The sequence below is a fragment of the Danio rerio genome, chromosome 13 (assembly GCF_049306965.1).
Source record: "Danio rerio strain Tuebingen ecotype United States chromosome 13, GRCz12tu, whole genome shotgun sequence".
Lineage (NCBI taxonomy): Eukaryota > Metazoa > Chordata > Actinopteri > Cypriniformes > Danionidae > Danio > Danio rerio.
Window position 1 is genome coordinate 40,576,184 of NC_133188.1, and position 16,317 is coordinate 40,592,500.

General features: G+C 34.5%; 1 protein-coding gene across 20 annotated transcripts in view; it reads right to left on the reverse strand.

Annotated features, from left to right (window-relative positions):
- The window catches only part of syne2b (spectrin repeat containing, nuclear envelope 2b), a 195,197-nt gene that overhangs the window by 33,817 nt on the left and 145,063 nt on the right, over nucleotides 1–16,317 (reverse strand). For all 20 annotated transcript variants that reach the window (XM_068213093.1, XM_073920199.1, XM_068213088.1 and 17 more), the window contains 4 exons: nucleotides 15,650–15,775; nucleotides 12,888–13,043; nucleotides 10,129–10,287; nucleotides 9,153–9,319 (listed from right to left, as the gene is read on the reverse strand). In XM_068213093.1, coding sequence (XP_068069194.1) covers nucleotides 9,153–9,319; nucleotides 10,129–10,287; nucleotides 12,888–13,043; nucleotides 15,650–15,775 — 608 coding nt within the window. The remainder of the gene's footprint in view (nucleotides 1–9,152; nucleotides 9,320–10,128; nucleotides 10,288–12,887; nucleotides 13,044–15,649; nucleotides 15,776–16,317) is intronic.

Consider the following 16,317-nt stretch of genomic DNA (forward strand, 5'->3'; position numbering starts at 1 on the left):
CTGACCCACATCACTTCTGTCCATTTCACTCCATTCAAGCCACTGAAAAAGTCTGAGCATGTACAAGGCTTTCACAGACTACAAGAGTGACGTCATGTGACTAAGAGGATGGTGGCATTCCTTCATGATCACGTGACTGTTCCAATGGAGGCCCGACCAAAACAAACCTGAGTGCTGATGTGGAAGAAGTGACATCACACAACAACGCAAGTGCACGAGACAGTAATGTACTGAATCAAACAATTGGATTTATTAACACTGCGACAAAAGAGAGCACTATTCATATCATCACAAACAAAATACAGTTAATAAAATTACAAGCACAACAACATCTGTGCAATGAAATAAGCCAGAGAAGAGCAATGAAACAAGTGTTTTCTGTATCACATCAATATGAGCAAGCCTTAAAAGCTGAGAAATACTACACAAATAAATCTTGCATATTTATAATTATTGTCACTGCATGATTCTATACACGATGCATGATACTAGATGCATGCTTTTCATAGCCATATCTGTTTAGACCTGCACAAATGCAGGTCTTCACACCAGAATCATGCACATCCTCCCTAGAAACAAGTGTTTCCATGGAAAGCAGAATCTTGCAGCGAGGCTAGTGTTAGCCATGGAACACACAGCCTGACAAACACACTGCCCATCCCCCCCATCACATACACATGCATGCATGCTTTCAGGACAGTCCTGTGCATGCAATTAGAAAACACTTACTCGCAAACTGGTGAGGCTCCATGGCTCTCTCGTGTTAGCGTTAGCATGTTTGAATGGCTGTAGCTGATCTCACACACACTCGCTCTCCTCACAAACTGGAAGCTGTGGTATACATTTCTCTCCCCCTCTGGTCGTCCCTCACTCATATTCAACCCCCTCTCTCTCTTTCTCTGCCTTTCACTGAATGGCCGAGAGATGTGTCATTTACAGTGCGGACAGTGCAGATGCTCATTACTTTCTGCAAATGACATCTTTTCAGTTTGTAATATCAATGCATTACATAAAATATTAAACAGATTTATGGTCAGTGTGGTATTGTGGATTGATCAATGTATGTGTGTGTGTTTATAAATATATAACTTATTAATGAGTTTTAATCATTTAAAATGACCAATTAAAATTTGACACAAATAATATGTAGAGACAATCTGGTTGCATTCATAAATTTAAATTAAATACAGACTACCCACTTAACTAACTACTTATTTAAATAGCACTACCATTTAACTACCATTTAACTACATTTTTATAAACAGCCCAAACAGTATTTAAACACATTTCAGTTGCATCACTTAATCAAAAGTAACTAACTAACTAACTAACTAACTGACCGATGACCCATATAAAAACCTCTGTCCACATAAAAATGCAAAAACACACTAGTATGATGCACTGTCGTCAGCACGCCAAACAAACAGGTGGCAATACAACCCCATAACGTCAAGCTGGCCAATCAGAAACCTGCAAAAAGTCAGTCAGCAGATACTGGGTTTACACACAGCCAGTTTACATAGAAAAAGAACTGTGTTCGTGTGGACAGATCCAAACATCCTGCTTCTACATCACTGTCAGCTCCACCCACCTACACATGCTGCCAATACCTTCCATCGACAGGTAAATAGTAAAAGTCAAAGCTGGTCTACACAGAAAAGCTGACCCAGAATATAATAACATCATTTTAGCATAGGCAAACCTATCATATACAAAGGTTCGATGCTGGATTTCTGACAGCAATGTTGGTAACACTTTATTTTGATGGTACATTTGAGAATTAGCAGACTGTCTGCTTAATATCTGCTGATACTGCTCCTTTAACAGACATTTAACTGACTATAAGAAACTTTAAAAGTACATAATTACACTAACCCTAACCCCAACCCCAACCTAACAGTCCACTTATAATCTAATAAGAATTAGTTGGCATGTAGATGCAATGTAACTTCAATTTAACAAACGGACCGTAAAAAAAGTGTGACGCAATGTTACACAACACAAGCCTGAATGACTATTATTATGAAGATCTATTATTAAAGAGTTTAATATATACTCAGTATTAAAATGTTTTACCTAAATCACAGCAAATCCCTTTATGAAAGATTTAGGGGCTGTTTACATACTGTCTTTTAGGTGCTCAGAGTTCAATATTTCAAATGGACACTGAAAATTGAGAGTCAGGGTGCATCTACAGCACAGCGAGTTGAAAACTTTCAGAATGTCACAAGCGCACTGCAAATCATGTGACAAGACCCAAACAATTAGCTTCAGGTTTTGTATTTGTGATACACATTTCAGCAATAATATAGACTAATTACCTCAGAAAAAAGTTGAATCATTCCAGTTGGCCATACTTTTATATGCAGACCTGATGACATGATGACAATTGTCATTTTTTTGGGTGAACTATCCATTTACACATATTAAAACAAATTTATTCATTTTAATTCCAATTTAAATATGATTGGGTAACAGTGACCCCAGCAGACCAGGAGAGTGGCTAATTGTATTAAGCTGCATTTAAATTTATATGAGCCTAATTAAATATATATAATAATATGCAGATGTTCCAACAATTTATCAATAAACACACAATGTGCTCAGAGCTGTGGTTTGCTGATTAAATGAAAAATTAGTTGAAAACAGAGGAGCTGAAGTCTGCTGCCGTTTTCATATAAAAAATTTAAAGGGGACTGAGGCGGTCATTTAGTGATGTACAGTTCATAAGGGTAATCGCAAAAAAAGTTTAAGGGGGGTCGAATGGAAATTTAGGAGTGCTAAAGGGACACCCATGCTGTTTTTTAAATTTTACTTGAAAGTTGTAGCAAGACATCATTCAGTTGATTTGTTGTAATCTTCGAAAAAGTCTCACGAAATCTTCTCAGATCTGCTGTGGTCGTCAGGGAGTGGGGAATGGCGCAAATTAAACAAACGCACCAATTGCAACAAATTAAGATGCGAGGTAAAAAAATACATTCAGTAGACAGTTAAAGGAGATGCAAATACACATAAATTAGGGAAGTCTAATCACCAAAACAAGCGAGTATACCGAGGGTATACGCAATTATTGATCCTCAGAAGTGGTAATACCCAAACAGCTCGTGGAAAACAGTAGGCATACTGAGTATATGTGCGTATAAGGACTCCACCACTGGTAATAACCGATTTAAGTTCGGCGTTCAGAATAACTTTAAGCAGTTTGGCTAAATTAGTAGCTAAATCTGGGCCATAGGGAACTACGCTGGTGGGCCTCACACAGACAGAGCTGCTGCCAAAGTCTTTTACTCTTCAGAAGGGGGTAATTCACGGGTGTTGGGAAGATTCAGCACACTTCAGCACTCTGAATTCAATCGTCCCTCTTCACGGTCAGTCAGTATTTGATATGCATTCAGGATGATAGTCATGGTGAATAACGATTATGTTAAAATGTGGAATCTTATTTGTGAAGAGACACAGAAATCGCACACATTTTAAAAGCCAATGCGGTCACTCACATAAAAAAAGCTTAACAAACCTGTTGCCATAGACACCAAACCAGCTACAGGTTTATGAACTTCTGAGTGGAAACTGAAAAAACTAATTCTTAACCTGCACTATAAAAAGTGTCCTTAAAACAGCGACTAGAAGTGGGAATCTTTAAGAGTTTGCTTCAGCGGGGGAGATTTTAACACAACCTCTGTCCCAAGTTGCCCCATTGTCCAACAACAGTGAGCAGAGTTTTGTAAGTCACCAAGGGTTCAATAATATAAAGGCTGTCCCCACCCAGCAAATAGCAGCTGAGTAAAAGGCCGGAGCTTTGATTTTGATTGGCCGAGAGACACAATAAGTGCAGACAGGAGACTTATGGGATGGCGAGTGGACACAAAGGCCTGTGCTAGCAGACAGCAGCTGCCGCGTGTGCAGATGCTGTGAGGGTGAACTCCGCTGTGATTTTAAGTCACAAAAGAGTCGGACCCGTCTGTGTCAACTTCTGTAATCCTGCTTAGACACTCGTCTCAATCACACACTCACAAATTTAAAAGTTATGTGAGTGGCATGCAAATATGCAAATATTATACACAGGCATATTTTTACTGCTGTTCAAAGGTTTGTTGTTGCTGAAAATGTCAGTGTAAAAGTTGAAAAAATAAACAGAAAAAAATACTGAATTATTAAACATATATTGAGTGTAATTAGCTAAATAGTTACTTACATTAAATGACAATTCTACTGAAAAAAGTAAAGTAAGGTATTATTGTTAATTTTTATGTGATTTAATTACAGTTACTTATACTGAACTTGCCATATATATATATATATATATATATATATATATATATATATATATATATATATATATATATATATATATATATATATATATATATATATATATATATATATATATATATATATATATATATATATATAACATATCTCTTCAGCTGGTCTAAATACAAAGTAAAAAAAGTACTAATTAGTGACACAGTCAAAATAGTTTAACCAGCTGAGACAAAGTTTCAACATGCTGGAGTCACACTTGTGAACTTTGACCTCAGGCAAACAATTATTAACTCAACACTAAAACACTCTCTCTAGGCATACACAAAAATATGTAAAGTTAGTAGACTTTAAAAACATTAAAAGGAATTAAAAAAACTGGCAGCTTCATTTTGTATCCCCCTGAAGGCCTTTATTTTGGGATAATGATTTGGTTTTTACTTGATCTCATCGGTTGGTTGATGGGAAAGAATACTGACAGCCATAAAGCTCCAGCTCAAGGTGAGAGCAGACAGACAGCCAAGTCTCGTGCCTGGTTACCTACTGATCCACAAAGCTACTTTTAGTGTCTACATGCACCTGCAAAGCCAGTTTAAAACCTTGACATTAGTGGCACAGCGCCAGAGTTAACATTCAAATAGACTAGAGCTGCTCTGTAGAAACAAATGCAGAGCAATGTCTTCATGCAAAACAAAATAAAAAAATGTCCATGCAAAGCAGGAATAAAACAAGCAAAAATTAAACCAGCGTAACAGTGATGGACAAGATACACAAATTAGGCATTTGTGTAAAAGCACAGTGTACAATATTTTGTATTGGAATCTAGTTACGCAATAATAAAAATAAAAAATACTCAAAGTATATCATTCATTTTCTTTTCGCTTAGTCCTTTTAGTAATCTGGGGTCGCCACAGCGGAATGAACCGTCAACTTATCCAGCACATGTTTTACGCAGCGAATGCCCTTCCAGCCGCAACCCATCAATGTGAAACACCCATACATTCTCATTCACACACTCATACACTACGGACAATTTTAGCTTCCTCAATTCACCTATAGCGCATATCTTTGGACTAAGGGGGAAACTGGAGCACCTGGAGGAAACCCACGCAAACACGGGGAGAACATGCAAACTCCACAGAAACCTCAACTGACACAGTCGTTGCTCGAGCCAGCAACCTTCTTGCTGTGAGGTGAAGGTGCTACCCACTGCACCACCGAGATGCCCGACAAAGTATATAGATACTTTAAATATGTACTTGAAGATATTTTAAGTATCTAAAGACAGGGCAGGACACAGTTCCTCTCCTTTATAAAAATAGCCAATATCGTTTCATTTGAGCTCTGCCAGTGTGAGTTATTGAGGGGTGGGACAAGTCAGATACTATAGAGTATTTAAAAGATTGAAAGATTCATTCATTCATTTTCTTTTTGGCTTAGTCCCTTTATTAATCAGGGGTCGCCACAGCGGAATGAACCGCAAACTAATCCAGCATATGTTTTATGCAGTGCATGCCCTTCCAACTGCAACCCATCATCGAGAAGGTCAGAAGATTTGATGAGAAAACTAAGTATGAGAAATCGTTGATACATTTTGGCAGATGTGACAAACTGCAAGTATTGGATGCTTATATCTTCAAATGTTTTGAATTTTGTCACTGTTTTGGAGCACACCACCTATATCTTTATACTACCATCTAAACAACAATATTTTCATTTCACAGGACCTTTTAAATTTACTAGTGAAGTAAAAACACTGTGCACTGTGTTTTATTATATTAAATGACATTCAACCAGCTGATCTGCGTAACTCTGTGTAACTTTAAAGCTATTTTTTAAAGGTGTAGCCAAGTGCTTTAGTTAAAAAAATGTTTTACTTCTTAATATGTCAGATGATCTTTAATAACGCTAATGTACAGGAGTAAGAAAATCCACAGCATTTAAAGGGATAGTTCACCAAAAATGAACATTTACTCTCCAAAAAGTGTCCTTCTTCTCTTGAACACAAAAGAAGATATTTTGATAAATGTTAGAAAACTGTAACCTTTGAATTCAATAGTAAGAAAAACAAATACTATGGAAGACAATGGTTACAGGTTTCAAAGATTTTTCAGATTGCTGTGTTGAACAACAAAAAGAAAGTCAAACAGATTGTTTGAGGCAAAATTCATAGTTAATGGTTTATTAAAAGCAAGAATTGTACCTTAAAATAAACTGTGACAGACAATATTAATAAATGTAATATTTCCTTCAGAGGAAGTTTTTTTTTTTTTCAAAATAAACTCTTATACTGACATGCTTTTTATAACCAAACAGAAGTCTAACTACTTCTGCTCATCATATAAAGCAATTGTGTCTCTTCAGAAGACTTGGATTAAACTGCTAAGTTCATATGGATTTTTTTGTTTCAGGCCAACAGATATTCAATGAAGACTTTCATTTCATTAAAAATATCTTCATTTGCGCTCAAGAATATTTAAATATTAAAAGGGTTAGAATAAATGAACAGAATTTGTATTGTGAGGTGAAAAAGCACTGAATGCATTTTATTACAAATCCAGAGATTTGCAACCAAAGACCTGAGAAAGGGCACACTTGGGGAAAAAAAAACAACAAGCTGGTCATCAGTGGGACTGAAGCTCCAGCCACCATCTGTCTAATCATAGAGCTGTCAATCATAGGAAGAGCTGGAAAAACCAGCCCCTTTCACAGGCTCCACCCTGATAACGCCCATCTGAACTGATGCCACGTGCACGTACGCATCTAAATCCCCTTCTGTCAGTAGAGCTGATGTTTACACTGCAGCGAATAAGACAAACTGCACTTCCTCGCTGTCTAATAAAGGGTGGCTGAGATGAATCGGATCAATGTCAGATTAATGTCCACATTTGTATCCGTGTTGACTCAGATGAAGCTTGGGCCCTGATTACACCAGGTATTAAGATGCATATTCATCAATACAATCACCACGGTAAACATATGTAAATATAGGACTTTTAAGCTTGTCCGTTTTCAACCACTGCCTTTGTTAAAAATAAATGTCAAATTCAACTTGATTTCTTTTTAAATGCGGTCAAATGCATTTAAACTGCCACAGAAGACCACCTCCTTTATGTCCTTATGCAGCTGAAGACAACATCTTTTTTAAATAGTTCTGTTCAGAAAGCACATTTTAAACATAATAGTTTTAATAACTCATTTATAATAACTTATTTCTTTTGTCTTTGCCACGATGGCAGTACATAATATTTTAATTATTTTGCAAAGATACTATAGTATTCAGCTTAAAGGGCAATTTAAAGGCTTTGTTCAGTACATAATTGAAAAAAAGCATTTTAAGGGGGCTAATAATATTGACCTTAGCAGTTTTGGAATTTAGCAGTTCAGACTTCGAGTTTTTTTTGTTTATTAGAACCAAACTGAAAGAAATTAGACTTTATTCAGAAGGAAAATGTATAAAATATAAGGAAATACTGTGAAAGATGTCTTTGCTTGGTTAAACTGTACTTCAATTAAAATTTCAAAGGAAGGCAAATCATTCGCTAAAACAAAAGACTTGAGGTTCAAAAAAGCGATCAAAAGATGGTTGATGATTATAGTTAGTCTGCATGGTGGATGATGATGATTTTTTTTTTATTGTATTGTAAATAGTTTTGTTCCTGCTTAAAAATGTCAAGGTACTGTTTGTTGTATACATTTCAGTAACTTTACTTTAAGCCATACTTTTTTTTTTTAACAGTGAGGACCACATCGGAAACAAGCACAGGGCTTTATTGTGTTTTTATCCTCAATGGTTTTATTTCAAAATGTATGGGACACTTGTATTTTTGTACAGGTTGTTTAAAATCTGTCAAGTTGCAGTTCAATTCAATTCAGTTTTGTCTTCAACTGTATTAAAACATTTAATAGTTATAGGACATGTAGTGAGAAAACATGCTGAAACCAAGTGTGTATTTTTTCTGCATCATGCATTACCAGTGCACATAGACTATGATTAAAATGTAGTTGCCATCCAGATTTGTTAAATCATAAAAAAGTAACTTGTTCCCACTCAAATGCCAAACTCCCTGACTTTCACTGACTAAAAGCCTCATTTCCATGACAAAAAACAAGATGTTATTGTGCTTTGTTTAGTATTAAAACGGTCTGATCTTGAATTCCATTTTTAATGATTTGAATAGCCATTATAAGGGCAATATTGGATAATTTACCTCATTATCTGAAAAGAAATTATAAAAACAGTCTTTGAAGTTATTTTGGCATGTTTGCCTTAGTTAACAAGTACAGCTTGGTGACTGCCCTCAGAAGAAAGGGAAAGGGTGAGAATTGCTTAAAAATAACCTAAACAATAGGTAAAAGTGTGAAACAATGTGATGAAAACATAATACAGTATAGAAAAATTATAAATGGAGACTAAAATTTTAATCAACAAACAAAAGTTCCTGATATTTAATGACTTATTAATGACTATTTCATGAAAAAACAATTATTCCCCGACTTTCAACGTCTCAAACAGACCCTTTAAAATGTTTTAGTTTTCCAGAAATTCCTTGACCAGTGGAAACTCTGTTGTCCTTTGATTTAATTACATGCCTCACACAAGTCGTCACTCTGAAGTGATGTAAAGCATTAAAAAATTAATCTAAATTTATAAAAAGATCAAAAGTAATGTCTTTCAACATGTTAAAACCAGGTCAAAACAGAAATATTTCTTAGAAAACCCCTTTTTAGGCAAATAGGTGGAAACAGGATATAGGATAGTCCTCTGCCAGCAGCTCGCATATGTCAGAGTGAAAATCCACTAAATATTATTTGACTGTTTATGGGAATATTCTATCAGTATTGATAATACAGTAACATTAAGCACTATATTAAATTTTAGGTCTTACCTGGCCTCGATGTGATCGAACAGATGCTGCCAGCGGTCATTGATGTCCTTGATCTTGTCATTGATTTCCGTTTCTTTAGCCTTATTGCTAGCAGTGATGAGTTGTTCTCCTAGCTGTTTCAGATGTGTTTTATTCTCACTGAAGAGATTGATCTCCTCCATGCAGTCCTGCATATGAGTGAACATTTGAGTGAAAAGGCAGATTCACAACAAGAATGGTAATTATAAACGAACATAATTATTGCAATATTAGCCTCCATAACATTGAACAGTATTATGAGCATTTCTGTTATTACAAATGAGCTGATTGGCTGTTAAAAGGATAGGTCACTCAAAAATTAAAATTATGTCATCATTTACTCACCCTTTAAACCTGTTTGAGTTTTTTTTTATTTTTGTTAGTTGCAAAAAAAGATATTTTGAAAAATGTTGGAAACCTGTAACCATTGACTTGCATTGTACCTGTTTTTCCTTCTATGAAAGTCAAGGATTTTCAGCTTTCTTCAAAATATCTTCCTTTGTGTTCAACAGAATAAAGAAACTCATAAATGTTTGTAACCACTTGAGTGTGAGTAAATTGTGAGTAACTTTTCATTTTTGGGTGAACTAACCCTTTAATGTTTTTAATCCTCTATCACCTGGAAAATGTTGTTTAAAAGAATTATGAATAAGAATAAAGTTAGATTCTTATTATTAGAGATGTGGATTTTTAGAATTACTTTTTTGTTGTGAAGAAGTTTTAAGTGAACAAGAAATGTATTTCTTTATAAAGTAATTCCTAAAGGAACAGGTTGAGAGTTGATTAGTCAGACACTCGTTGTTTGCTTGCTTAAAATATTAGGCCGCACAGGAAAAGTTGGCAAATAAATATGAAAAATCTGCTTTTTAGGTTTAGCAAGATAAGTCAAAATGCTGGATCATAGAGTAAAGTGTATCTGAGGTGTTTTTGGCTGAGTGATTGAACACGTTTATCTCACCTTCTTGAGTTTCTCCACCATCTCCTCGATGCTGAGCTCAGCACTATGCGCCACCTTGTTTTCCATCTGTGTCAGCCATTCACACAGCTCCCGATTCTTCTCATTAAAAATGATCCAGGCATTCAGTCGGTCCGCAATCTCCTGCTTACGCATAGACACCTGCACACGTACACAGATAATACATAAAATACATGTCAGTGCTTTAGACAGGGATTCTTACTTTGATTTTCAAACATTTATTTTCAAATAAATAAACAAATACACAAATGAATAAATAATAATGAAAAAAATACAAATAATATTTTGGTTGAAGAAAATGAAACTGAAAATAAAATAATAATTACATTTATTTATTTATTTATTTATTTATGCGTTCTGACTTATGCATATAATTCTTAGAAACATTCAAATGATTTTATTTACGGATACATTTTTTATACCAATTTAAATATTAATTAAATAATAAAAAAAATAAAAACACTGTATTGATGAATGTTTTTACTGTAAATAAGACATAAATATCAAATAATGTAATGAGAAATGTAATGAAATTTGTCAGTTTTTGTGGATGAATGCTCAATTGTTATGATTATAATTTCAATTATAAATAAAAATATATAATTTTAATATAAATATATAAAATATATTTTTGTATATGTATTTAATCCTTTCTGGTTTGCAGCTCAAATATCTGTTTATCTAAACCCTATACATTAAACTTATTTAAAAAAAATGAATTAGCGTCAATATACCTGAAATACACTTCAATTAAGTGATCAAAACATTTTGAATACTGAAAAGTTAATAATTTAAGCCTTAATCTCATTTACAACAAACTCATGAAGATAAATAATGCACTGTTAATAAACTACTCTAATTCTAAAATACAAAGAAGCAGAATATTCCAGTAGTGTAACATATTGTCTTCAAATGTTATTAAAGAACCAAACCTCCAGTCAAAACATCTCTACAAGCCTTGTCACTACAAAGTTTTCAAATTCAAACTATAACAGCTGCCACATGTGCACTTCATTGTTATTAGACAACACCTCCGTGCACACCCCCGACAGACACACTCCAGCGTGACAGACACACACTGAGGGTGATTTCCAAAACAAAGAGCTACAGACTCCTGCTTCTATTCACTGGTGCGTCTGTGTTCTTCACTCTCCACCATCTGCTCTCTCGCTTCGGCGTCAAAGACCTGCACCCACCCCAAAACTCAAACAAGACCACCAAAAGATGAGCCCAAGAGACTCCAGCCAACCATATTCATTAAAAACAGCAGCAAGACCTTCAGGAAGTAAATCAATACACAAATCAGTCACCAGAATAACATAGTGCACTAAAAAAGCTCACAGGAATGGCTGAATCGATAAGAAATAATGAAAAAAACATCAAACAAAACCAAACATCTGGTTCTGTTGGCTTAGATGGTGTGTTACCCTTGTTTAAAAGTGCTGTCTGTGTGTGATTAGGATTATAGTTTTGGTCAAAAGAAAAAAAAGAGGGTTAAAATTGACAAATATAACTCTATGATGATTAAAAGGTAAAATGTTTAATGTATTAAATCTGGATCTTAGATATAGCTGGAATACCTGTGAAAGTGCTGTCTGTGTGTGATTAGAATTATAGTTTGGGTCAAAAGTAAAAAAAAGGTTAAAATTGACAAATATAACAAAAAAAAAATACACATAATGATTAAAAGGTAAAAGTGTTGTCATTGTTTAAAATAGTTGAAATACCTATGAATAAGCTGTCTCTGTGGGATTGTTTCGGTCAAAAGTAAATAAAGGGTTAAAAATGCCGAATATATCTCTATAATACAATATGATTAAAAGGTAAAATGTTTAAAGTATAAAATCTGGTTCTTAGGTGTAGATAGTGGGTTGCCATGAGTTAAAATTGCTGGAATACCTATGAAAGCGCTGTCTGTGTGTGATTATGTTTATAGTTTGGGTCAAATGTTTAAAAAAAAAAAAGGTTAAAGACGGCAAAATATACCAGCAGATATATACAAGATGTTTAAAGGGTAAAAAGGCTTGGCTTCTGTTTTTAGAAAACGACTATAGTGATAAAGTGATAAATCTGTCATTATATGTGGAAACTGTGTTAAAAAGCAGTGGTTTCTAAGCAGGTCATTCTTGTGCAACTTTAACTAAACACAAATAGTAACTATTTCTCTATGACTGTTTCCTTCAGCTGCTCACACAGAGCAAGATTGATCAGTTAGCTCAATGAAATACAAACAGCTATCAATGTTTACACATGCCTGCTGGCTTAATATTTCCACTGTTTCCTCCTACTGTAAGCCACCATTGCTTATTTTACTTATCAAAATTTATGAAAAACAACTTTTAAAATAAATTTTTCCCATACATTGACTTACTTAAAGGTATAATTCCTCCCATAATGAAAATTTAGTTATTATTTACTCTCTCTCTAGTGCTCCTAATACCTTTCTGAGCTTCTTTCTTCTCTTGAACACTAAACAAGATATTTTGAAGAAAGCAGACAACCTGTAACCATTAACTTCCATAGTAGACCAGAAAGTAATGGTTACAGGTTTCCAACATTCTTCAAAATATCTTCTTTTGTGTTCAACAGAAAAAAAGAAGCTAATAAAGGTTTGAAATAAATAAAGAGTGAGTAAATAATGACAGAATTTTAAATTTTAAACACTTAACACAGCAGGAACTAACCTGACAAACAGTATAAACCCCAGAATTGGATGTTAAGCATGTCTGTGAGTATCTTACTTTGAGGCAGAGCTCTTCCCACTGGCAGTGCAGATGCTCCACTTGCTCCTGCAGAAGGAGGACGTCATCGGTCAGGATGTACTGGGACAGGTCCGTCTTCATGGTGCTGAGCTCGGAGAGACTGACGGCCCAGTCCTCTAAACAATCCTGAACCTCCTGCATAACATAACACACCGCCGTCACACACACGTTCTCAGAAAACACTGACACACGTCCCAGCGATGACTCACACAATCTCTCTCTCACCCTCTGGCCCAACAAGATTAAAGCCCATGGGACGAAGGGGGAGGGGAGAGAAGAGGAGGAGGAGGATCACAGCTGAACAAGCCTATTGCAGGAATGGAAGGGAAATCCAAAGTATTTTGCAAAATAGAAAAAAAGCTGGTATGTGTGATATAGCGGCACATGCTAAATGCTAACTGTCATTTAAGATGCTTTTAAGTTCACTAAATCGTTCAAGTTATTTTTATTACTGTACTTTATTGTGGCTGTATTGCTCTATATGAGTAAAAATCACTAAGCGAGCAATTCTTTATCCCCAGTTCACTCCAGGAAGATTGTTGTGGTAATAAATGAGCCAACAGTACAAGAAGTGAAAAAAGCACATACAGAAAGAAAGTAAAACAATGGAATTTAAAACATTGAAATTGATGTTGTGGTTTCTGGAACTTTATAAAAATATTTCACTATAAGTCTGTTTCTAAATGTATTTTACATCTCTGAACTGATATAGTGTCAATATACCATGCTAATGATATGCTAAAATTGACAGTTTATAACATTGCTTATGTGTTTATATTATACTGATAACCAAAAACAAACCCCCGTGGTTGTAAGGAAGCCATAAAGTAGCATTCAGAAAGTAGATTTTTAACAAATGGGACCAAAATGTCTTCTATGACTTCTGAAATGTTACCATACACTCAAAAAAAATTTTTTTTAACTCGTTCAAACTACTTAATTAAAACTAGCTGAAGCAACACAATTCTTGAGATTTCATTGGGACAACTTAACTATTTTATGTTCAATCCACATAAGTTTGTTACAAGTGTTAAGTTAACAACCAATTTGTGTTGGCACAACATAAATGAATTATGTGGAATTTTTTTTTTTTGTAGTGTAAAATATATGACAGGTATAGTTTAAGTGTTAAGAATTTGACTTAAACACAGTATTTTTTATGTTTATATAAACAATATATATGAATATATATGAATATATATATATATATATATATATATATATATATATATATATATTTTTTTTTTTTTTTTTTTTTTTTGTAATATAATATTCATAATCCAGTAATGATGAAAACTAAACTAAACTAAACTGAACTAAAATCTATTTCGCACATGTACAAAAACATTAAAAGCAGGTTATACCTAATTCATTATAAGCAGGTTTTCCACAAGTCTCCAAAACATTTCACAAACAAAATAAGAATTAGTAAAAAATACTAAATTACTAAATACTGATCCAAACATTTCGATGAAAAAAAGTTTACATTACTGGGAATGTAATATATAAAAAAAAAATAATAATATATTTATACAACAGTTCTGTCTGGATTTTGAATCTTATTGGCTGATAGCCGTGATATATTTAAGTATTATCAGCATCCGTACAGCCTCTTTACCCTATGTGTTTTACTAAGCCCACATACAGCCAGCAACAAGCAAATACTACAGTTTGACAAATATTACTGCCGTTAGACAACAAAATATACTTTTGAGGCTTTTTAAGTCAAGAATGTAGTTGTTTAGATTGCAACTATGCAGTTTATTTGCAAGAATAGTGGCTATTTTAAAATATTTAAAATTTCTGAGAGCTCGTCGGCGGCCAAAGATGGTTGACATTGTCTATCCACAAGATGGCTCCAGAACAGCATAATAAGCCCTTGCTCGGTGTGTTCACTTGAGCACGGATAAAAAGCTAAAAAACGGAAGCCGGTGGTTTTTAAGGTGGAATGGATAGTCAATAAGAAGCTGCGAATAAGAAGCAGGATTCAGCCTTGTCCCTCCTTATCACAAACACAACAGCAGTCTGGTGAGAAATCTCTGTAGACAGATGCCATTTTATGTCACGTTCAGCCTTTTAATCTTAAAATGTGAGCAAAATTTGCTGTTTTGTCATCAGCTTAAGGGGGTTACACACCAGAAGCGCCGCTTCACATTACGCTATAGAAAATCATTCAAAAGCTAGCTCTAAAGTGACGTTGGTGAATTAGTAACGGCTTCTGCTGTTCTGATGTCAGCTGCGGATGTGAATGAATGGCGGAAGAAAGTAGTTCCTAACACAAAAGTGTTTTAGACTCTCTGTGTTTGATTTTCTTTTTTATGTACAAGATTGTGCCGTCGAACTGTTGTATATAGATGTTCTGCTACACTCGTAGCAGTGTACTATGGCTGTATATCAGCACTGGTGGGGCGCTAAGGTGACGAATTATCTATTTTTTCTCTTAAATGCTTTGGAGAGAAAAAGCACAGGCACTAAATAAAGATAAAACTGTGTTCACACATGCCGTCAAAGAGGAGTATACTCTGAAAGACATTTCACTGTTAACTAAATATCTTCTTTTTTACCACAACATTTTGCAGATATATACAATGAAAATCACAATATATATATATATATATATATATATATATATATATATATATATATATATATATATATATATATATATATATATATATATATATATATATATATTTTTTTTTTTTTTTTTTTTTTTTTTTTTTTACAGTTTAGTAGTTTACCTTCACAAGGAGTCGTTCCTCTTCCATCTCCTCCTGCTGATCTGGGATCGACTGCTTTAGTCTAGATTGTAGCTCCTCTAGATGCTGGGTTTGATCAGCTAGTCGGGTCTCACAGGTCTCCCACTTCTGCAAAATACATTTAAAATCATATGAGAGGCTGTTATCATGTGTAATATCTGAGCTGTAAGCCTCTTTCTTTAGGCTATTAGTCGAAGAAAGCCATACACAATGCAGAGAAAACACTGAGAGCTTAATTGTACATTAAGTATTTTTGTATAGACAAACATATGGGCAGGTGTCCCTATATATGATGTCTACGCTTGCATGGATCGGCACTACATCAGACTGTTGCCTCAGCTCAGAAAAAAAGTTAAGACAACACTGTAGGCTATGAAAACACGTGCATACACAAACACATATGAGTCTGAGGTTATCACAACACACACTGACCTACAGTACATGCTCTATACTCAATACTCTACTGTACTGAGAGAGAGAGAGAGAGAGAGAGCTGCATCAAACCCATGTGTACACACAAATTGCAGCTAACATATACAGTGTGTAAAACTCTATTACAAAAACATATACTGCAGAGAAAACATCAAGAGCATGCCAAAGAGCTGCAGTGCTTTGACATTCACTTTATAAGGTGATAAATGTGAAATGAC